Here is a 25,106-nt window from a genome sequence, read left to right on the forward strand (position 1 = left end):
CCAGGCGCCCCCATATTTCTAATACACTGTGTTTTAGCTCAAGTTTTCAAAAAGAAACCCTGAGACAAAATTACATGCTGATGCTTTACTGGAGGTTACTAAAGGGTGGCAGAATATGCCACTTCATGATATTCCATTTTGACATAAGGATTATTTAGAGCTAAAAGACACTTGAAAAACAACAGGTGCAAGAGGGATGCTGTGACTCTTCCTCCTACCTGAAAGCAGGAGATAAAATCCTGAATGGAAGATATCCTTTGGATATCAGGAGAAAACAAACATTCTTATCACTGAGATAAATCTATAAAAACAAACCTTGTTAAACTAACACCTATCTTTCTAATCACTTCTCTACCCAATTAACTACCCTAAGCCCAAACCCATCTGTGTTGTCATATTTTCACAATTTACCACTCTTTGCCCAATTCAGTGTAGATAAGCACTCAAATCTAACTGGTTCTTTGAGTCTTCGTTTACTTATGAGGGCTGTCTGTCATGCAAAACTTATGTCAAATACATTTTTTGCTTTTCTCCTATTAATCTGTCTATGCTGATTACATCTCAGTCACAGTCAAAAACCCTGAGAGGGTTAGAGGTACCATTTTGCCTCCCCTACAGCACAAAGAATCACAAGATGAAAAAGAAAAGCAAGGCATGGAAAGAAGGAAACCAAACACAGGGTGATGTGTTTCTGTACTTGCTATAGTTTCACCTGAAAACATGTGTTTAATTTCTGAGCCCTGCTGGATAAATCTAGACTGACATCGGGGAGTCACTGCACCTTAAAACAGTCTATAGTGAATTGGAAGGGCAAGGAGATTCTCTGTTGCCTCCATCTCATCTCTTGCATCTTTGGTCTACCCCATAGAGGGCTAACGCCCCTGCACTCACTCGCAGTTTCTATTATTTCCCTCTCTGCCCCAAGGCATCCAGTCGGGATGCTAGAACCTCCTCAACTTCATTGCACCAATAAGCCATTGCACTAGTCTATCCTTGCCCATCAGTATATTATGTAGGTTCTTCTTTTGTTTGTGTTGTGGTTGGATGAACAGAAAGAGTTGGGGCCTCATCACCATGGTAATATCAAGAGCTATTGCTAAAATGTCTATGGCTTAGAAGGAAAGCAAGTGCTAGGCCAGGGATAGAAGCAGAGCTGAGCCATGTGGGTGTGTTCCAAGTGGCAGGGCAGCTGGCAATACAATACAGACCTAACCGTGGAACCCCCTCTTGTACAGGGCTACACTAAAAATGTGAAGCCTCTAAGTCACTTAATTAAAGGGTCTCAATAGTATTCCCAGTTGCTGTAAATGTTGGCTCTAAAATTTGGGGGGACCAACATGTACAATATTGTTTTCTCTTATGTAGAAGTTGCAAAGGGCAATATCAGATTTATTACTTTAAACCAGAGTTTCTCAATCTTGGTATTACTAAGATTTGGGGTTAGAGAATTCCCTGATTGTAAGGGGGCTTTCCTGTGCTTGGTAGGATGTTTAGTTGCTTCTTTTGCCTCTACCCATATCTGTTGTAACCCTGGCTTCAACCCTGGTTTATGGCCCATTTAATGCAACCCTCTCCCACCGATTTTTGAATACCAAAAAATGTCTCCAGACATTGCCAAATGTCTTTTGAAGGCAAAATCATTCCCAGTTAATACTCATTGCTTTTAGGCATGACTTAGTATGCCCCAGATCACTAGACGCTAAGAATATTACCCCTAAATGTTTGTGGGTTTTCTTTACATTCTCTGACATATATGTCTTACCAGAGTATTGAGCACACTCATCACCTCTTGCTTATCAAACCAATCAGAATGATGCCATCTATAGACTTGACCACCAGGATATTCTGCAGAATGTGAGAATGATCACCATGGTCAGGAGGTACAGCCGAGGGCGATATTGCAAAAAAAAGTAGGACAGTAAACATAGCCATGAAAAGGCAAGCTGTATTTGATCCTCTCTGGTAAATGGATCACTAATGTTTAATAACACATCAAATGTCAGAGGCCGGTTAATGTGCTTCAATAAAGATAATGCATCTGCTATTGAGAGTCAATTCTCAGTGGGCATCCCACATTTTTGCATATTGTGTGAGCAGAGGCACTGATTTTCTTCATTCTAGACTACCTTTCAAGGTATGTTTTATACCAAATAGCTTTGGAGGAGGAGGACAGAAAAAGCATCTCCTTTCAGAGCAAATGGTAGGTCCTAGTATAAGAAAAATAATATTTTCCATCAAGGTAAATAAAGGATAGTCTCACTTCCCACTATAAAAGATTCAAGATTACTAGGGTGCCTGGGTGGCTCAGTCTGTTAGGCGTCGGACTTCGGCTCAGGTCATGATCTCAGAGTTTGTGAGTTCAAGCCCTGCACTGGGCTCTGTGCTGGAAGCTTAGAGCCTGGAGCCTGCTTCAAATTCTATGTCTCCCTCTCTGCTCCTCCCCTGCTCATGCTCTCCTTCAAAAATAAGTAAAAACATTAATAAAAAAAATTTTTTTAAAAAAATAAAAGATTCAAGATCAGAAAGCTTGAGATTCCTCTCTTGTAACACACCCCACTGAGTGTGAAAAAACCACCCGGCCCTCTGTGCACCACCCTATGTGAGTTAGGGCCTAAGGAACTGATGTTAAGTGCTGATGTTCAGCCTACTGCTATTTCTGTGAGTAATAAACTTCATTTGTCTCCAACTCAGGAATCTCATGTTTTCTGCCACAATCCATGAAACTGTGGCAGGCTAACTTATTAGCTTGCTAGTGGAGTAAAATCTCAGACTTTTTCCCAGTTCTTGACATCCAATAAAAGTAGTGTTTGGAGTTATAGTTTGGTTAAGGTTACAGGAGTCTCCGTCATCCACTATGATCCAAGTGGGTTTTACAGAGGTTAGAGATAAATTGATGAGGAACATTCTGGTAACTAACTTTGTGGCTTAAGTCTTTGATGGTGGCTCCAATCCCTTCAATTACTTTTGAATGTTCTATTGCTTCTTATTTTCCATTTTGAGGTAGGGGGAGGGCAGTTGCAAACTGCTTCCAGTTGGCACCTCCAGTTGGCTCTTATTCCAAAGGTCAGAGAATCAATGTAAGGGTTCTGTCACTTGTGAAGTGTATCCATCCTTAGTATACATTTGTTGACTCTGGAAATAACCATAGGGTTAGCCTATAGACCCAGTTGGTCAGCTGAGAGACAGACTTGTATCAGAACTGTACTTAAAATTAAATATGTTTAAGTAAAGTTAAAAAAACAAAAAGCTGCACTTAACACCTGTCCTCTAGAATATCCCTCTCTCATTAGGGGTCTAATATGGCATTTCAGGCTTCCTACCAGTCAGTTCAAATTGCATATATGTCTTTTAAAAATCACCCAGGACAAAGTGCCTGGGTGGCTCAGTCAGGGAAGCATCAGACCCTTGATTTCCATTCAGGTCATGATCTCATGGTTTGTGAGATCGAGCTCTGCATTGGGCTCTGTGCTGACAGTGTGGAGCTTGCTTGGAATTCTCTCTCTCCCTCTCTCTGCTTCTCTCTCTCTCTCTCTCTCTCTGTCTCTAAAAATAAATAAATAAACATTTAAAAAAATCACCCATGACAAGTTGTCTTGTCAAATAGCTGCAAGTCCCTATGGAGAAGATTGGAGGACATTTACCATGTATGGTTACAGGGTTCCAGCCTTCCACTCGATAGGACCTAGCTCTGTGAGTAGACTTAGATATGGAAACTGAAAGAAGGACTATAATTTTCCAATGTGGCACTGGATGTCAGACATCCCCCACCCACTTTATATCTCTCCATTATGTATACAAAACAACTGTCCATCTTTGTTAACCCTAGGAAAACCATAAACTATTAGTCATCACCATCCTTCTTTGATGGTCCAGCTCCTCTTACCACCACTCCAGAATTTCTGCATATTTACTTTGCATTTGGCCATTCCAGAATCCCATTCTCTTCATGTGTAGTTAATTAGACTAATTTCATAGCATCCTCTCCTACTGACAAAGGAAGTTACCACTGACCTTTTCAAAGATGCCAATACCTTTCTCAACTATACATTTAATATTACCTTAGCAAAGGTAGCATTCTTTGGGCTTTAGGTGGTAATTTTCAAGTGTTGTCATTCCAACATCTCCACTTTCCTGAGCTTTCTGAGAAATTCCTCAGTAATAAAGCATGGACGTTTTGGCATCTTGACTTCATTTAACATAGGCATTATCATTGGCAGGCTTCAAGAAACCACACCAGCAAACTCTCATGCTTTTACTTCCCTACTCAGGTTGTACTAAAGGCTGATTCTGGGTTTCATTCCTGGAGACCATGAGGAATGAATTCTGAGGACACCAGTGGTCATATTACCCAGTCACTGTTTTGCATAGTTTATTACATGGTCTTTAGGTAATGCTGTTTTCCTCTGGCAAGTAGAAAGGACTGATTCTGCTAGCCCTGAGAGATCAGAGAATTTAGGAGGTTCAGAGTCCCAAATATCCTAATTTCTGGCCTCAGGGATCCCCATTTCTTACATTTGTCTTAAGACACCTATCAAGTCTGCATTTACTTCTTTTTTGCAGCTCTTGCAACTTTATAATTAGAAATGCCTCTGTACCAATGAAGTGTAATAGCCACTTGACCTCTTAATGCCTTTTCTTATAACTACACTTCACTCCACTTAACCAAAGGTGAAAGCTTGAATAATTGTAATTCCATTGTAGGCCAGAAAGTTTTGCCACTCCACTTAACAATAGCAAGGGAATAAGTTGCTTTGGTTCCAGAACATGAGTTATCTAACCCCAAAATCTCATCTTGAGGATTGGCTTTTCTTTTATTGTTTGTTTGTTTGTTTATTTAGAAAGAGAGAGGGAGAGAGAGAATCCCAAGCAGGTTCAATGCTGTCATCATAGAGCCTGATGCCGGGCCTGATCTCAGGAACGGTGAGATCATGACCTGAGCTGAAATCAAGTCTGATGCTCAACTGACTGAGCCACTGAGGTATCCCAGAGGATTGGCTTTTGAAGGCCACTTTTTGTATCCATTATGTTTGCCTGGGGCCATTAGGAAACAGAACTTTTGACAAAACTTACTATACAACACTTTTTCAGGAAGTGTGAGGGCATCAAGAGTAAAGAGAAAAGGAAAATGAAGCAGAAATAAGATAAAACAAATACGAGGTGTTTTCTTTGCATGTCACATTTTAACAGAAAGTGAAGGGTCATAGGTTACCTGTGTATTTAACATTAAAAACTGTCAGTATTCTAAAATGCTTATAAAATTTCATACAGAGCTAATGTATGAGTTCCAGATCCTTCAGTTGTTGAGAAGACTGAACTATTTTTATAGAAAAATCAATTAATTGCATATACAGTATATATGTTTCTTCCTGTAGTCTCTATTCCATTGAATTATTTCCTTATGCCAATACTACACTGTCTTGATTACTGTAGTTTTATACTAAGAGTTTGAAAGTGTGAGTCCACAAATGTTGCTCAGTTTCAAAACTGTTTTGACTAGTGTAACCATTTTCATTTCTATAATGAGATTTAAGAACACAGCTTGTCAATTTCTACGAAAAAAATGTTGGGATTTCAGATAGAGTTTCATGACATCTGTACATCAATTTTGAGAAAAATGGCCTCTTAATATATTAATTCTTCTAATCCATGAACACAGAACCATTCTCTACTATAGATCATCCTCAATTTCTATGAGCAATGGTTTCTGCTATTCAGACTGGAAGTCTCACATATAGTTGTTAAACTCATTTCTAAGAATTTTATATATCTTGATGCTATAGTAAATGGATTTTAAAATTTTGTATTCTCCAATTGTTGCTAATATATAGAAATGCAATAGATTTTTATGTATTGACCTTATACTCTGTACCTTTGCTAATTTTATAATTTCAAATAGTTGCTTTGAATATCTTAGGGTTTTCTATTTAGACAATCATATAACATATAAAATTATTTCTTTTCCAGCCTAAGAGTACTTTATTTTCTTTCCTTCTTATTGCCTTGTGGAATATTGCACAGTAAGATGTTGAATAAAAGTAAAGAGAGCTCATATCCTATCATTGTTCCCAATCTTGGAAGGAAACAGTACAATATTTCACCAATCTGCATGTTTTTTGTGATACATTTTATGATATTGAGGAATATTCCTTCAATTTCTGGTCTTCTGAGAGTTTTTTTTATTATAAATCAATGCTGCATTTTGTCAAAACTCTTTTTGATATCTATTGAGATGATTAAGATGTTGAATCCATTGACGATTGTTGAATGCTAAATTGATTTTGCATTCACAGTCCTAGGAATAACTTCAATTGGTGTTCATGTGTTATTCCTTTTGTATATTTCTGATTTTGATTTACTAATATCTTGTGGAGGATTTTTGCATCCATTTTCATGAGGGATGTTGGTCTATACTGTTCTTTTCATATCTCTGTCAGGTTTTGTATTTGGGGCTTTACTGTACACATAAATAAATTGGGTCATGTTCTTTCCTAATTTATCTGTGTCTTTCACACGTCAACTTTACAGCTATTTAATTTCATTTATCTACCCATTTGTACTTTTGTTGTCGTGAATTTTACTTCTGCATACTTTCTAAACACTAACTTACAATTTTATTTTTCGTTTTAAACAAATTATCTTTTAGGAAAATAAAGTAAAAAGATAAAAAGCTAGACATTTGAAAACTTATCCTTATATTTAGACTTTTCTGTCTTTAAGTCTGAAATTCCATTTGCTATCCTTTCCTTCAGCCTCTTGAACTTCCTTTCGTATTTCTCATAATTTAGGTTTGGTGGTTACAAATTTTCTGAGTGTTCATTTATTAGAAAATAACTTTGTTTTATTTTTATTTTTGAAGGACTATTTTGTTACATATTGAATACTGATTTGATTGATTATTCTCTCAAGTATTTCCTTCTCATTCTCCCTCTGCTGTATCTCTAAGTCCATGTATTATAAACAGAATGATATACCCAAAGTACCTGAAGATCTTCTTTTAAAAATCTATTTTTGGGGGGCACCTGGGTGGCTCAGTCAGTTGATCGTCTGACTTTGGCTTATCATGATCTCACAGTTCACGGTTCATGAGTTCAAGCCCCTTGTTGGGCTCTGTGCTGACAGCTCAGAGCCTAGAGCCTGCTTCGGATTCTGTGTCTCCCTCTCTCTCTGCCCCCTCTCCATCTTGTACTCTGTCTCTGTCTCTCTCAAAAATAAATATTTAAAAACATTTTTTTAAAATAAAAATCTATGTTCTGGGGGCAATTAAGCATCATTAAAATTAAGCTCAATTAAGCATCCGACTCTTGATATCAGCTCAGGTCATGGTCTCATGAACTGTGAGGTGGAGCCCCGAATGGGTCTCTGCACTGACAGCATGGAGCTAGCTTGGAATTTTCTTTGTCCCTCTCTCTCTGCCCCTCCCCAGTTCGTGCTCTCTCTGGCTCTCAAAATAAATACGTAAACTTGAAAAAAATCTATTTTCTGTTTTTTTTTTTCAGATTAAATCATTTTTATTGATCGGTCCTCAAGTTCAGAGTCTTTATTCTACCATCTTCATTCTATTAGTAAGCCTATCCAGTGTTTTATTTTTCACTTCAGATATTATATATTTTACTTTTAGAATTTTGACTTATTTTCAGGTCTTACCTGCTAAATTTCTACATTTTTTCACTGATTTTTGTACAGTTTCTACTATCTCCTGAGATTCCTCAGCTATTCATTCCTTATGACCATACATTTTGCTTTAAATCCTTGAAAGCACTTATAATAATTGATACTAAGAGCCTCATTGTATCCTGGCCTATTCCAATATCTGGGCCATCTTGGTGTCTGTGACCACTGATGGCTTTTGTTCTTAATTACTCACCACATTTTCCTACTCTTTTTCAGGTCTAGTAATTTTAAAAATGTTTATTTTTTTAATGTTTATTTTTGAGAGACAGAGTGCAAGCGGGGAAGGAACAGAGAGAGAGGGAGACACAGAATCTGAAGCAGGCTCCAGGCTATGAGCTGTCAGCACAAAGCCCGACGTGGAGCTCGAACTCACCAACGGTGGGATCATGACCTGAGCCGAAGTCAGATGCTTAACTGACTGAGACACCCAGGTGCCCCTCAGGTCTAGTCATTTTTGGTAGATGATTTTTTTTCTGGACACTTTTAAAGACACATTTTACACTTATTTATTTTTGAGAAACAGAGTGAGACAAAGCGTGAGCAGGAGAGGGGCAGAGAGAGAAGGAGACACAGAATCCGAAGCAGTCTCCAGGCTCTGAGCTGTCAGCACAGAGCCCAACATGGGGCTTGAACCCACAAACCGTGAGATCATGACCTGAGCCAAAGTAGGATGCTCAACCAACTGAGCCACCAAGGTACCCCTAAAGACATATTTTAAATCTAATTTGGTTAGATTGCTTTTTTTTTTTTCTATCAATTGTTAACTTTTGCCCTGGCAGACAGTTATTTACTAGAAACTCTGTTTCCTTCTGTCAAGGGTTGGTTTCAGACTTCGTTAGATAAGCTAAAGAGTAGCCTTTCCAAGTAGGCCATCCTTTTAACTTATGGCCTCTTCAGTATCTTATCTGAACAGTAGAGGTGTTAATGAGGTCTCAAGCTAAGTGGGTCTTTAATCAGACATTTCCAGGATCTAGTGACCTCTTGACTTGCCATTCCATTCTCTATTCTATGAATGCTGCTTTCTGTTAGGTCTCATAGAGTTTCATCTTGCATATGTGCAGGCTTTGGCCAAGAGCTTGGGACTCCTATGTGAAGCGACCTCTTCAGTACCCTCCCCCACACGTTTTAACTATGTCAGCAGCCCTGTGCTCAATTCCGTGCCTCCCCAGAGAGACTCTGCTTGGATTATACCTCCTTTATAAATGTTAGAAAATTGTACCAAAATACAGAGTTGGCTAGAGACTGGGAGCCGCACTTCATGTGTCATCTTTCCTTAGGGATCATACTACCTACTGCCCAGTATTTGACAAGTTGCCACATATGTTTTCTTTAGCTGTATAGTTGTTTATGGAAGGAGATGTGTTTAGAACTGTTCATTCTATCCTAACCACAAATGCAACCCTAAATAGGTTTTTAAATTTTGAGTTATGAAATACATATTTCTTACATAAAGAAAAAAAGGGAGGAAATAAGAATACAGTCACCAATGTACCATACCCAGATCCAAGGTCAAAATTTTCCATATTTGTCTCAGATATATGGCCTTTTCTCAAAGTATTGAATCTTCACAGATATAGTTGAAGCACACTCTTTTGGCTATCTTTGAATACATAATATACCACACTATTGCTTATTAGCTTTAACCAAGAACATTCATTTTTTTCATATCCTTTTTTTTTAATGTTTATTTTGAGGTATTGAGGCAGAGAATGAGTGGGGGATGGGCAGAGACAGAGAGAGCTAAGCTGTCAGCACAGAGCCCAACGCAGGACTCAAACTCCTGAACTGTGAGATCATGACCTGAGCCGAAGTCAGATACTTAACTGACTGAGCCACCCAGCTGCCCCACATTTGTTTAATATTCTAAAACTGGGCAAGATCAGTGAGGACGTGGTCCACATGCCTTTAACTCAAATGTCTCAACTGGGTTTTGAAGAAGATGCTTGGCTATCATCTTGGTGTTGGCTGTCAGCTGGGAGCTCCACTTGAGATGTTGGCTGAGAGTCTCTGTTCCCTTTCACATAGTAACTACTGAGCTTCTCACAACATGGAGATATTAAGACAGATTTCTTACAAGTCTGCTGGCCTCTTTCAGAGAATAAAAGCAGAAGTTGCCTAGTCTATTTAGTGCCAGGGCTTACAAGTCTCAGAATGTTACTTCTGTTGCATTTTATTGATCAATGTCATGACAAGTCCAGCCCAGATTCAATAGGAGGAGAATTAGACTCCACACTCTGATGGTGGATTACAATGTCATTTTTCAGGAAGGTGTATGGGTAGGAAAGGATGTTGTGGTCAGTCTTGCAGATATAACATATAGCACATTTTCCTGACATCCCCTAGTTCTTTCCCTCAGGGGTAGTCACTGTAATTGATATGTATTCTTCTCATTCATATTTTTATACTGTTTGTACAGCTCTCTGAAGCACTGAATGCCTTTCATACATCAAGCATTCTCCACATAGAGCCAAGCAAAATATTGAGGAATTTTCACAAATGTGTTATAGGCCAGGGATTCCCTAGATTTCTCTACCTAAGAATCTACTAAGGCCATCACATTGTCGACAGCTTGAGCTGGACAGATTCATTTTCTTTTTTTCCTTCTCCCAATTAGAATTTATGGTCTTGCCCTTCTGGTTACAGGTATCATAGGAAAAATCACATATAGAAAAAGTTTCCTAAATTTTGGGTCTCCTACAGAAAAAATGACAGTATGGGTCATCCTATTAAGGTAGATTCCAGTTCTTTCCAGGTTGCAGCTCTCCTTTTAATTAAGACTTTTTTCCATACGTAATCTTTGTTGTTGTTGTTAACCTTTGGTTAAAAAAAAATACCCAGTCAAAAAAAGTTATATTAGTGATTACTTTGTTAACCTTAAAAAAAAAATATCCAGTTATTTTATCAGCAAAATGGGTTTACTCAGGAATACAGAGAATTACAACTTAGGACACGCAAGCTATGGTAAAACCATAGGCAAATCCCACATACAAAAGAGGGACGTTGTTTTATGGAGAAGCAAGAAATTGGGAGGGGTTGTTTTAAATGAAAGCCTATTGCAAAAAAACAAAAGAGTTTGGGGTTATGATGGTTTCGCATTGGCTGAGTTGCAAGGGTAGTTAATTTCTTGTGGGAAATGCAATGCACAGCTTTCTCTGTCAGGCCTATAACCGATGATTCTTTCTTGTTGACTATGCTTCTGTTGGGGTCTGTAATTGACAATTCTTCCTATAATTGACATTTGAATGATGGGGCTCCCCTTTTTGTGTTCCCCCTTCTGACCTTCCCACTACATTTTAGTGAGGTTTCTCTTTATTAATTCTCACAATTTGTAAATGTATTTACACAACTGTACTTGTGTTCATTAAAAAACTAGAAATATACTTTATGAGAGAGTTATAGTTTATGCAGTTTGTACTTAATTGATGATGTATATGAATTTGTACTTCAGTATACTAAGCCCAGAGGTTAGGTACCTTTTACCACAGCCCATACTACTGAATTTTGCTTTCTTGCTGTTGGCTCATGCTTCTCCTTATGCTATGCATTCATCAGTACTTGGGCCAATATGCTTAATATCCCTGCATGTGAAAACTGTCAACATCCTACCCTAGTCCCTGCCAAGTCTTCTGGGTGAGATTCTGTTGCCCTGGCTCCATATAGACTCACTGTCATCATTGTTGCTTGCCTGCACTCTCATGGAAGTCATGGAAACATCTCCTAAATGATAGTCCATAGTTGTTTTTTTTTTTTCTTTTTTTTCCATCTTAGAAATATATTTATCTTTAATAAATAAATGACCTTTAAAAAATAGGCTTCAGGACATGATAGTATAAGCTAAAGCTTCCTCTTGGCAAAGCGAGATTAGTGCTGGTTGTTTCTCTAACAAATTTTTAATTATGTCTACAATGTATTAAGGTCTAGGTTTTTTCTTAAGGTTCATTTCTGAAAAACACATTTTTTCTTAAAAATTTTACTTTTTAAGGGGCGCCTGGGTGGCGCAGTCGGTTAAGCGTCCGACTTCAGCCAGGTCACGATCTCGCGGTCTGTGAGTTCGAGCCCCGTGTCAGGCTCTGGGCTGATGGCTCAGAGCCTGGAGCCTGTTTCCGATTCTGTGTCTCCCTCTCTCTCTGCCCCTCCCCTGTTCATGCTCTGTCTCTCTCTGTCCCCCCCCCAAAAAAAAATAAATAAATAAACGTTGAAAAAAAAATTTACTTTTTAAAAGATATTGCTTGATCAGCATAGTCATGATATGCATTAATAATTCTTTACCAAAAGAATTTTTTATCCAAAAGAATTCTCCAAAAGAATTACCAAAAGAATTCTTTATCCAAAAATTTATTCAATACACATTTAATGAGCAGACACTGTGTGCCAACACTGTTGTATGTACTAAGGATACAGTAATGATTTATATAGACAAAGTTCCAATTCTCTTGGTAGATTGGACTGACAAAATAAACAAACATTTAAACATATAATATCTGCAGAAATTACTGACTTGGAGAGAGAAAAAGAAAAGAGTGGGCAACATATGGAATGGCAGGGATTAGATGACTATTTTAGATAAAGTCAGGGAAGTCTCTCTGAGAAAATGGCACTTGAGCAGATACCTGGATAAAAATGGAGGAGCACATCATGCAGTTATTTGTCAGGGGGTGGGGCAAGGGTAGGGGGCTTTCCAGGAAAAGAGATCAGTTAAGTGAAAAGGCCCGTGGGAGATAATGAAATAAGCAAAAAACAAAAACGAAAAGAAAAACAAAACAAAACAAAAAAACAACGCCCAAAACAAAACAGAACAAAAACATTTCAAGAAAGAAGGTACAATCATATCTATTAAACAGTAACAACTGGTTTATTGTGAAGGGCTGAAAACTGAATTCAGGATTTGGCAACATGAATGTCATTGTTAATGTGATAAATTTTTTTTTTTTTTTTTTGGAGTGACGGGCCTAAAAAGTATGGTTGGAATGGGTTCAAGAAAGTATGCGAAGCAGCAAGAGGAGATCATTGGAGTAGATAAGTATTTCAAAGAGGTTTGTTGTGAACAGGTAAGGGAAAACAGTATATAATAGATGGAATTTTAGGTCAAAGTGTATGGGGTTGTTTTGATAATGTCCATCTTTTGATAAATTCCATCTTTTAAAAAAAATTGTTATTTATTTTGAGAGAGAGAGAGTGTGTGTGAGCGAGGGAGGGGCAGAGAGAGAGAGAGAGAGAGAGAGAGAGAGAGAGAGGGAGAATCCTAAATAGGCTCTGCACTGTCAGCGCAGAGCCGGACATGGGGCTTGAACCCAGGAACTGTGAGATCACGACCTGAGCCAAAATCAAGAGTTGGACATATAACTGAGCCACCCAGGCACCCTTCCTTTAGCCTTCCTTTAACTTAGGATTCTTATTGACAATACAATTGGATAACTATATTCATTATTTATTTAACAAATATCTATCGAGTGCCTCTTATGTTCCAGGCACTATTCTAGGCATTAGGGAAAGTAGTGAATAAAACAGGTGAAAAACCCCTGCTCTCGTAAAGTTCACCAACTAGTACCACTTGAGGTTGTCTTTTGAATGTTTTAGTTTTCTGACATGACCAAACTCTCCCCAGTCCAATCCACCTGTTCTGTTATTCCCAAATCAATGCTCTTCACATAGAAAATGTATCATATAACTCTCCATTTACGACAATCTACTCAATTTGTGGCTTGATACTATCTTATAAGTAAATCCTTATTTCTCCTTGCGGCATTTGAGTTGCAATTTAGCCCTGAATTGCTTGTTTGAGATATTCTTAAAATCAGGGATTTGTACCTCCTCTGGGAAGCCTATCTTTTGGTTCTTTTTACTGCAAAATTGACATTTCAGGACATTAAAATACATCAACTAGCTACACAAACTCACTATACATTCATTTCCTTTTAAATAGTTAAAAGATATTTAGACATTTCAGTCCTGTGTTGGAAGGTGCTGATCCTGTAACCCTGAGCTCTAACTGCTCAGGTTGGGGGTAGATACAGAATAAGGGTGGAGCTGGGGAAGGATAGCCTAACTCTTGGGGGATTTGCAAGGTCATCCAGTCCAGCACCTAAAAGGGGTTTCTGGTCCATTTCTTTGTTGAAAAATCAGGCAGCTGATTTCCTAAACAATAGGCATGACTTTGTATATATGTATATGTTTTTCTCTATGGCAGAAATATGGATGTTTTCAAGGAAAACAAAGCAGTGGCCCTTTGGCATATCTTACCATATTATATGGAGTTTAGGCAGAAAGCAGAAGCCCCACTCAAAATGGTTTAACTGAAAAGAATATAATGAAGGGACTATGACAGAGTTGTGGGTATGGTTAAGAGGACTACTAATATGGGAAGCCTTTACAACCCTAGGCAGTTGAAGAAAATGGTATTATTAGAGACCCATGAGAGCTGGAGCCATGGAAAAGAGGCTTTGAGACAGGCATTGTAGACAGAAGGCCAGGGTATGGCCAAAACTTTGGCCTAGTACAAGGGGGAGGGGTGTGTAATCCATACGCTGGTATTTTTCTCTTCCCTTCTTTTGATCTTCTGCCAGTGCTTCTCCCATTGGTCCAACTCAACAGGAAGCACAAGGCAAGGAGGTCCTGGTAATGTATTCAAAAATGTCAGCTCCCAGGGCAGAGCATATCAAAGAAGTAGAGACAATGGATTTGGAGAGGGAAACCAAAAATATCTACTATAAATATTTTCTATGACCACAAGAATTAAAAAAAGTCAGTAGATGGCAGGGAACTTAAAAATCACCATAAAAGTAACTTTCTAATATTATCTCCTTCCTATTCAAACATTTAACTTACTAAGTGTTCTTTCTGCCTAGTACCCGATCAGTAAACGTTTTCTGGAAAGGGTCCAATAATAGTAAATATTTTAGACTTTGAGACCTAAGGGGCAAAATTTAAAGTATTACATTGTATTTATGTAACCACTTAAAATATGATCATTTACGGATCTAAAATGCAGTCATTAAAATCCAGTGGGCTGGATTTCGCTTGTAAGCCATAGTTTCCCACCCTCTGACCTAAAAAGTCTTCTAAATTTTTGCTAGCCTAAATCTGCCTATTTTTTAAATGTCGATTCCAAATAAAACCTCCATATGGCCTGTAATACTGGGACTCTTTGAGTTATGAATGACAGGAAGTCAATTTTTACAAGCTGAAGAGAGTAAAATTACTAGCTTAAATTTGAGAGGATGCTGGAGGTAGATCCCAGAATCCAGGAACTGCCTGAACCCCAGCTACTCCAGGGACCTGGTTTGCTATTGTAGTTATCAGAACAAGCCCTTTTTATCTCTCTTTTATCTTTGCTCAGTCTACAGTTTGGTTTCATTGTTTATTAGTGAGGGCAAGGCTTCCCCATAGGAAACGGAAAGTACCTGTCCCTCTTCAGGCAATAATCCCAGGCAAGTATTCTTGACCTGTATTGGTCACACACCCATCCTTAGAAGAACGTGTGTGGGTGGGTGGGGTGGGAAGGGTGGTGGTGGTAGAGAGGTTCCATGATTGCACAAGCTCAGGAGAGGAGCCCACTGCGGAGGAGGGTTTCCCAAAGGGAGGGAGAATTCTGTTGCCAGGAGATACAGATTTCTATTTTTGGGAGATAAAAATGTCACAATTATAGTACAATATGTGACATGCCATAAGAGAGATAATGTTTGAAACACACTTCATCACCCCCAGTACCTAACATCACATTTGGTAGACATTCATGCGTTTTTGATGAATGGATGACTCAGTTCCCCCAGCTGGTTGTGAACGCCCTCGTCTCTAAACTGGCCTAGATATCAGCTGTTGTCTAGTTCTGTAGTTGTATTAGAGGTTTTCCGTCTCCGTATGTTATTTTTCCTCTAATCCGGAGGCAAAGCATGCCTGAGACAGAGCCAGGCAACAGGAAATCTCAGCCCAGGAACCAGAGCACAGAATGCTGTATATGCCGGTGACAATACCGATTACGTTCTGGGTGACCCATGTGGCCTTTTTGTTGAGGCCTTCAGAAGGACACAAAGGCCCCACCGACAGACGCGACCCTCCGTGGGGAGGGAGGCAGGGCCCCGGGGGCGGGGGCACAGCGGGGGCCCCAGCCTCGGGGGCGTCACAAGGCACAAAGGAGACAGCAGGGAGGCGGCCGCGGGCGCCTATCTTCGCTCGCCAGCCACTAGCAGTTGCGGTTACAGACCTGCAGCTCCCCCTCCCCCACCCCCTCCCCACCCAGGCCCGCCCGCCTTTCTGTCTCCTCTCTCCCTCCGTACTGGACGGCCCGGGTCCATTTCCGGGCTCCGGATATTTGGTATTGATCGGGGCCGGGGGCGCGGGAGCAGGTGGCTGCGGCGGGGCAGCTGGGCCGCCAGCCTGGGGCGCAGGGACCGGTCTCCCGCCGCCTTTGTCGCCAGCCCTTCCGAGGCGGCCGCTCCTCCCCCAGGTCGGCGCGCGCTGCCGGCCGGACTTTGCGCCGCGTCGGGCGCTGCTGCTGCGCGCGGGGCCGCGCTCGGGGCCGGCGGCGGCGGTGGGGAAGCGGGCGGGGAAGCGGGCGGCGAGGGGCGGCCGGGACCCCGGCCCAACATGGCTGAAGTTGGCATCGACCAGTCCAAGCTGCCGGGAGTCAAGGAAGGTAGGGGCCGGGGTGCGAGTCGCGTGGGGCCCCTCCCCTCTCCCAGCCCCTCTCTCTCCGGGCGGGGACGTCGTCCTTTCGGTCCCCGCGGCCCTCGTCCCTCCTCCCACCGCGGTGCTCTGGCCCTGGTGTCCTGGTCGGGGACAGAATTGAGTTCAGGCTCTACTGTGGTACCTTGGGCAAGTCCTTACGTTCTGAGCCCTCTTTCTCTCTGCGAGACGGGGGGAAAGAGGATAGCACCACCCTCAGCAAGTGGTTGTGCAAATTGGTGAACGCTCAAGAGCTGGGTAAATCTGACTTATTTGTGTCCTTAAAAATCAAGGCCCAGCCTAGCTGGCGTGAAGGCTAGGAAGTGGGGAGGGGTTGACATTCAGTTCCTTGTGGAGCCTTTGTTTTGAAACTTGAGTCTTTCCCTCCTTCTCTCTCTCCACTTTTCCTAGTCCAGCGTCTGGCTGGCTGACTTTCCCACCTCCCTCAAGGTTTGAAAGTTTAGTCTTGGCACTGCCCTGCGCGGGCGGACGGATCGGAAGGTCCTATAAGCATTTTCTTACAAAAAGCAGGGGACGAGGAGGAATAGGGGACCAACTGGTGACCTTGATTTTTAAAGGCTCTTTATACTGATGCCCTGAAAAATTATGGCTGATTAGTACTGGACTGGTTTGGTTAGCAGTAGGTAGCCCTTTGACTTCCCTTCCCTGCTCTTGATCGGCTGCTCCAAGATCTAGCATTTTTTGTTGAAATTTTGGGTGCTGGATCACCTTAACCTTTAGTTATCTTTGGCTATTCTTTGGCCCTAGGAAGCGTGGGAATCCCAGAGTGTTATCTGAGCTTGCAAAGTTTATCTTTGTTGTGAATGTCATCTCATCTGAGCATTGTGACTTGTGCTGTCTTGGGAATGTGGAATTGAAAATAAGAATTTTTGTTTTCTCGGAACTGCATGTTTCATTGACAACTTGATTTGACTCTGATGGTCTTGTGATTGCCCAGGCCCACCAAGTAAGCTTGACTGCTTTCTTTCCCGGAGAGTTCCAAACACAGAGAGAGTCGCTGGTTTTATAAAGAATTTTTAATGAGGCCTAGCCTGTCCTATTGTTCCTGAAGGGTATTAGAGTTTAGGCTGGAGATTTTTCAACCTTTCAGTTTCTTGCAAAGCTTTGGTAAAGATTTAGGCATTCACATGTAAATGTAATTTTCACTGCACTGTCCCGACTGGTGCCTGAGTGATAGGAAAGGCAGAGCTATACTTTGAAAGTCCTAGTCTCTGAGATTGTCTGGTTGTCTTTGGTCTTTTGAGTATGAGTTTTGTGGGTGTGTATGTGTATATATGTCTGTGTGTTGGATGTTCCTAAAGAAAAAGTGACCCTGTGTAGTGTATAGTGCTTCCTTGGGGTGGGTGATGAGTAGAGTGAGCATTGGAGTTCAAACACAACTCCATGTAAAGTGTTAATCCTACTGTGCTGTGATTTTACCCAGTCCCTTGTATATGTTGATGACCTGGGACAAACTTGAAACTCACTTTCTATATATGCATTTGTATGACTCTTAGGTCTTCTGGTTTCTAACCAAGACATGAATGACTTATTTTAATACATTCTTTCTCAGGGGGTTCAACAAACACTTTCCATCTAAAAATGCAAGATGTTTCCATTCCTACCCCCTGGAATTTTAACACATTTGAATTGACTTTCATTTTGCATAGTGTGGTGTTTGACAATCCAGTTTACATTTCATGGGAAAGTGGTAAAGAAATTTGGTGTGGCTCTTTGATTAAGTTAGAATTAAATATTGATTGATTTTGAAGGTGGTTAGAAATTGTTGAGAAGATCATTGTCTTTGTAAGCATCTGACTTTTCTGGTTCCAAGATTCTCAAAGGAAATGATGTATTAGGAACGTCCTAAATAGTGCTGTACTTTTTGCTCTGGGAAGTATTCAAATATAATAAAGTATATCTTTCTCTAATGTAACTCTTCATTATGGCCTAATAACTCCTTAACAATGTCTTTGAACCCTAATTTAAAGAGAATAAAGCTGGTGCCCATGTTTTGGTAAAACACACATTGAGATTGTTCTTAGTACTGAAACTTCCAACTCAGTTTGAAAAGTAAATTCAGTGGTAAATTGTTTAATACTCTGCATTGGTTTTTAACCTTTGTTTTTAAAAACCTGTCTCTTCCACTTCTCATTCTAAATTCTGGTAGGTTTATATGCAATTACAATTTGGGTCATGGAGTTGATTTCCAATGTTGTGGGTGCCTGTTGCTTCCCACTGCCTTTTCTTTTGGAGGGGTTGGGGAACCCTGTGACCTTTGTCCTGAACATCTCAACAGAGGTCATGGGTAACAGCTGACATCAGGGAATATTTTAATATTAAAATTTTTTCTTTCCTAGGTTAAAATCCAATGCTTGCTAAAGATATCCATCATTGGACAGACCTTTAAAAAAAAAAAACACAAGACTACAGCAGTGTTTTTACCTTGGGAATCTCTTAAAATAGGGACAAAGGGACACATTTGAGTTCATATGTAGGGGAAAAGAATTAAGTCTAGCTAAATGTCAACACACATTATTTCTGGTTTAAAAGCATGTTTGTAACATATGTACCATTTTTTGTAATGGAAATACTGTTGCCAGTGTTTAGGAATAGTCCTTTATTTCTTCTGAAATATTTGAACTTCTACCCAACTATATTTGGAAATAATTCCCAGCCATTATTTTTTAAATCAGATGTGTAACTCAAATACATCATGCAATTTGTGGATATTAGACATAGGTTTAGTCAGGTTCCAACAGTATTTTGTAAGTCTCTTAGTTTAGATCACAGCTGGGAGTTTGTTTTTCTGAAAAGGAAAGTTGTTCATCAGTTGACAAACTTTGATTTTTGGTCAATTTTAGCTTCTTTGCTGAATTTTCTTTCTGAAACAACAGTCCAGACCCCTCACTTTCTTTTTGCTCTCTCCAGTTAGTTTCCCATACCACTACTTAATTGGAGTTGCTCATTTACCATCATAATCTTGTCCTTTCTCCTATCTAACAAACTTTTGACAAATAAAGTGTTGGTTTAAGAGCTAATATTCAAAACCATTTCTAGTCCCTTTTAAACTTTTACCAACTCCTTTGTAATTTTATAGCCTTTAGAGTTTTCCCATTTTTAGCCATTTAGCACTATACGCCAACTTCCCATCAATTCCCAGTGCCAACCTTCTTTTTTCTTCTCTTACAGCAGTAAGAAATGTATTATGTGTTATGTGTTTGTACTAGTCTTCAGATGGAAATGGAAAGTTGTACCATCTCCAAAGTTGGTTAACTGTGTATGTGCGCACATCTGAAATCAGTGCACCTAGCGAATTACTCCTTGAAGTAAGGTAGCTGCCTATTCTGAGAGAAAGATCTTCTTTTGTGAAAGATAAAATTTAATACATTTTCAGAAATATGTCTGGAAAGCACTGATTCATTTTAGGTCCAGGACATCCCGGTGGTATAATGAGGTGAATTAGATAAATGGCACAAGTCCAGAGTTTTAAGGGGAAAAACACAAAATTAGGTCTGGTGCAATAAGTTAGCCAAATTTTCTCCGGGATCTAAAGCATATCACATGCACACTAGGCAATAACGTGAAGGCAGTGTCTGTGAGATGTACAGCATATGGCTTCAGGGCAAACTGATTTTCTCTTTTCTTCAAAATGCTACAGCACATTTTTTTGTTACTGTTTTTTTAACGAGACAATGGCTGGATCTCCTTGAGTTGGGAGGTTTGTGTGGTATTTATCTTTTTTTTCCCTTTTTTGGCTTCCAGTCTTTGGCATAGCCAGCAAATATGCAGCACATATTTGCATATGTGAGTGAATACGTGCATGTATTATTAAATGCTCCCTGTTGGTTCAGGAGTCATATCTCTGGCATAGTAATTCTTTCATATTCCTTCCCATAGTATAAGCACTGAAAGGGCAGGGATCATACCTTTTAACAACGAGGATCACAGATTACAATGCCAGAATTAAATTTATAAACATTTTTAATCTTTTTTCTTTTTTTAATTTTTTTAACATTTATTCATTTTTGAGAGACAGAGTGTGAGTGGGGGAGGGGCAGAGAGAGAGGGACATACACAATCCAAAGCAGGCTCCAGGCTCTGAGCAAGCAGTCAGCACAGAGCCTGACGCGGGGCTCGAATCCACAGACCATGAGATCATGACCTGGGCCGAAGTCAGATGCTCAACTGACTGAGCCACCCAGGTGCTCCTCTTTTTTAAGTTTATTTATTTTGAGAGAGACAGAGAGAGAGAGAGAGAGAGAGCGCGTGCGCGCACACACACACACACACACACACACACACACACACACACACACACACGGGGTAGGGGCAGAGAGAGGGGGAGACTGAGAATCCCCAGCAGGCTCTTTGCTGTCAGCACAGAGCCCAATGAGGGGCTTGAACTCACCAATTACGAGACCGTGACCTAAGGTGAAATCAGGAGTTGAACACTTAATCTACTGAGCCACCCAGGTACCCCTAATCTTTATTTTTGTAATGTTTATTTTTTCATAGGTGCATCTTAAAAATAGAATCCATCCCCAAAAGATATGTATAACCTAAAAAGAAAAAAAAAAAAAAGAAAAAAGGAATTCTGTGCTCTTCTATCCTTGGAGATAATCATTATTAAGAATAAAATTTCAGTGAAAACACCTCTAACAAATGCTCTTTTGTGGGTTTGATTTTTATTTGAGTAATAGTTTTAATTTTTTCCTTAAGTGCAAAGCAACATTTCACAATTTGTAAGCTGGAAAGAATCTTTGACACATATTTAAAAAAAATGTTTATCTACTGTGTACTACCTATTGTGCAAGGGTAGTTTCACAATAAAACATGCCCTGTAGTGATGCACGTGGTCTTCACTGTGGTGAACAAGCAGTTGTGTAGAGTTTAGGTGTTGTAAAGAACCCTCTAAATGCATATTGCACCCCAAATGCCTCTCACATAAAGGGAAAAAAAGAATCTTCCAGTTAGTTGCTGTATGCAAAAATGCAATCCTTTCTTAAATGAATGTTTTTTTTTTTTCAATGTTTTTTTATTTATTTTTGGGACAGAGAGAGACAGAGCATGAACAGGGGAGGGTCAGAGAGAGAGGGAGACACAGAATCGGAAACAGGCTCCAGGCTCTGAGCCGTCAGCCCAGAGCCTGAGCGGGGCTCGAACTCCCGGACCGCGAGATCGTGACCTGGCTGAAGTCGGATGCTTAACCGACTGCGCCACCCAGGCGCCCCTGAATGTTTTTTTTTAAATGGATATAGCTGTCATTTGTAAAATAAAGAGTTTTTTCATAAGCAGTTTTTAAACACTAACTTTTTTTTTTAAAGTATCGGTTCTTAAAGGACAACTTCTTCCATGTGTGACACTGTAAAGTTAATTGATATTTAATCAAAGGATCTCAGAGTAAAAGCATTAAAAACCACTGATCTAAGCCAGCCTTCTCATTTTCCAGATGAAAATCTGAGGGCCAGGACAGGGAAGTGAATTGTACCAAAGTGCTGAGGTTAGGTAGGAATTGGCACACTGGGGACTAGAATTTGAAACATTTAAAACTGAATATTTTCTCCTTTCCCACCCTCTCCTTCCTCTCCCATTTTCTCCCTGACTTTCTTTTTGTTTTCCCCTCCCCATTGTCATCTTTTTCTTTTATTCTGTAGATACATAAGATTATTTTCTAATGTGTTCCTTAACACTATCTTATATTTAAAACAGAATGAAAACAATGACAAAAATTTCAGAGATGTTTTGAAATTATTTTAGGGATAATGTTTGATATGAATGTTAATGAGTTAACATAGGCTTTATTTTTTTAATTAAAACTTTTTTTTTTGTTTTATTTTTTATTTGTTAAATGAATTACTGAGGGAACTGTAGGAGGTCACAGTCCTGCCTCAATATTCTATCAAAAAATTGCATGTCTTCTCTGCTGTCATCAGCCCAACAGGGCTATAACATTGAGAGGCTTGGACACTTTAAACTTATTAGGGAAATAAACTCAAAGAAAGCCATAGGCCATGTTGTTTCCACAGTCCTTGTCAGGGGTTCAGGAGTTTTTATTGAGATAAATGAATTTTCCTCTGTGACAAAAAGCTATGTGATATTCTGTTCATAAAGAAAGCATTTATAGATACCACAAAACCTTATTAACCTCTGTTTGAAATCCCAGTTTTCTAAGTACAGGAGCATATTTCTAAAATGAACCACTGTGACCTTTGGGGGGAAAAACAAACCTGTCACAGCTGTATTTGCAGTTTCAGAAGTAGCTAGTGGACGGTCAATTGAATTAATATTTTTAACTGATGACTGAGTTAAAGGTGTCCTGTGCTTCAAAATGTAAAATTAGGATACCCTAGATCTTGCATAAGACCTACAAAGGATAATTGGTTTTTATATTCAGGAGGACCTTGGGGGATTAGTTACACCATTTATTCCCAGATGTTTGAATTTAGAAACCAGTTGCATAAGGGTTCCCAGATATTATGTTTAGAAGACATGACGGATGGGTGCCTGGGTGGCTCAGTCGGTTAAGTGTCTGACTCTTGATTTCTGCTCAGGTCATGAGCTCATGGTTTGTGAGTTTGAGCCCCTCATCAGGCTCTGCACTAACGGTGTGGAGCCTGCTTGGAATTCTGTCTCCCTCTCTGTCCCTCCCCTGCTTGCACTCTCTCTCTCTCTCTCAAAATAAATAAGTAAACTTAAGAATAAAAAGAAAAAAGGACAAATGCACACACACAAAAACAACCATTTTCCTATTATTTCATTTACAAAAAACCCCCACATACATTCATGTATGTATGTATACGTATGGTAGTTGGTAACCATACACTGATATAAAAACAGTGAAAAGTTTCTTATAAACCAGAACTAGGTGTAATCTGTTATTTATCAGTATTTTTTTCTTTTTAGTCAAATTCATTGACGTATAATTTATATACAGTAAAAATTCATCCTTAATTTACAGTTCTGAGTTTTGACAAATATGGTCTTATAATTATTGGAACAATTAAGATCAGAACAGTTACATAACCCCCAAACTTCTCTACCCTTTTACCTGTCTCCCACTAGCCGTTGATTTATTTTCTGCCACTATGGTTTTGCCTTTTCAAAAATATTGTATAATTTAGATCATACAGTAAGTAGTCTTTTGAGTTTGGCTTCTTTCACTTGGCATAATATATCTGATACCGTATTGTATGTGTTAGTAATTCTGTTTCTTTTTATTGCTGAGTTGCAGTGTTTGGCTGTACCACCGCATGCTTATCCATTGACTTGTTGAACATTTGAGTTGTTAACCACTTTTGGTGGTTATAAATAAAGACACCATACATATTTGCATATAGGATTTCTTTGGGAAAGCACCTATGATAGGATTGCTGGGTCATATGGTGAGTGTATGTTTAGTTTTATAAGAAACTGCCAAACTATTCTTCGAAGTGGCTGTACCATTTTGCATTCTCACCAGCAGTGAATGTGAGCTCCAGTAACTCTGCACCTTTCCCCACAGTTTGTATTGGCAGGGTCTTTTTTTTTTTTTTTTTTTTTTTAACTTTTAGCTATTTTAATAACTGTATAATACCACATGTGGTTTTTAGTTTGCCTTTCTCTAATGACTAATAATGTTAAGTCTCTTTAGTCTTATTTGCTATTCTTACATGTTTGTTGAAGTATGTGTTCTAAGCTTTTGCCCCTTTAGAAAAAATCAGACTGTTTTCTTGTAATTGAATTTTGAGAATTCTTTATATATTGTAGTTTCATGTCTTAATGTCAGATATTTTGCAAATGTCGATGGTTTTTAAACATTGGTGCAACATAAGATGTTCATGTTGGGAGTTTTACCATAAACACATTCCTGGTCCTCCTAGATATCAACTGAGTTTCTTGGAGACAGTTCCAGGAATCTGTAGTTCTTATACCCAGATTATATTATACTCTTGGACTTACATAATGGACATTTGTAATATACTGAGAATTCTCTGGCCACCCTAGTGAAGGAATCCTCCCTGCTCCAACCTCTCACATTTTTGTATTGGCAGCACATTTCTCTGTCAGTGTTCAAGAATGAGCATCATCTTTCCCCCCTCTAGTAATTGAAATTTGTTTCTCTAAGGTAGGGATCTGCACACTGTGGCCCATGGGCCAAGCCAGCCTACCCACCACTTGATTTCATACAATAGGTAAGCTGAGAATAGGTTTTATATTTTTTAATGATTGAAAAAAAAAGAGGAAGAAAGATTGGTGAAATATGAAAATGATATGAAGTTCATATTTCAGTTCCTACAGGTAAAGTTTTGTTGGAACAAAGCCGTATTCATTGTTTACATATTGTCTGTGGCTGCTTTCACACTTTAAAGGTGAGATGAGTAATCGTGGCAGAGACCATATTAACAGCAAAGCTTAAAATTTTTACTATCAGGTACTGTATAGGAAAAAATAGTGGTTTCTTTTGAACCATTTTTGATGAAAGTTTAAAAAACTTCCTTATTTAACCTTTTCTTGATACTTCAGTTATCACCATGAGCATCAATTATAACTTTACTATGTTGGTGCTGTTGGGGACTGTGGCTGATGGAACTCTTAGGATAGTGTATTTTATATTTGTAGTGACTTTTAAAAACTTAGACTTATATCCTGATTTTTTCTTTATTCTTTTAGGAAGAAAAAAATTACACTCCATATATACTTCTGGGTATTTCAAAATTGATTGTATAGATAGAAGCCTTATGTAAAATAAGAGTATGTCATATGCCAGCTCTGAAGAAGGATCTGTGAGCTTT

The 25,106-nt window shown here is 39.3% G+C and overlaps 1 protein-coding gene across 2 annotated transcripts in view; it reads left to right on the plus strand.

The window, feature by feature from the left end:
- Positions 1 to 15,697: 15,697 nt before the first annotated feature.
- Positions 15,698 to 25,106, plus strand: part of CCDC50 (coiled-coil domain containing 50) — a 66,682-nt gene continuing 57,273 nt past the window's right edge. For both annotated transcript variants that reach the window (XM_047874765.1, XM_047874766.1), the window contains exon 1: positions 15,698 to 16,303. In XM_047874765.1, the coding sequence (XP_047730721.1) occupies positions 16,255 to 16,303 (49 nt within the window). In that variant the 5' untranslated portion in view covers positions 15,698 to 16,254. The remainder of the gene's footprint in view (positions 16,304 to 25,106) is intronic.

This window comes from Prionailurus viverrinus, chromosome C2 (genome assembly GCF_022837055.1).
Source record: "Prionailurus viverrinus isolate Anna chromosome C2, UM_Priviv_1.0, whole genome shotgun sequence".
In the NCBI taxonomy this organism is placed as follows: Eukaryota; Metazoa; Chordata; class Mammalia; order Carnivora; family Felidae; genus Prionailurus; species Prionailurus viverrinus.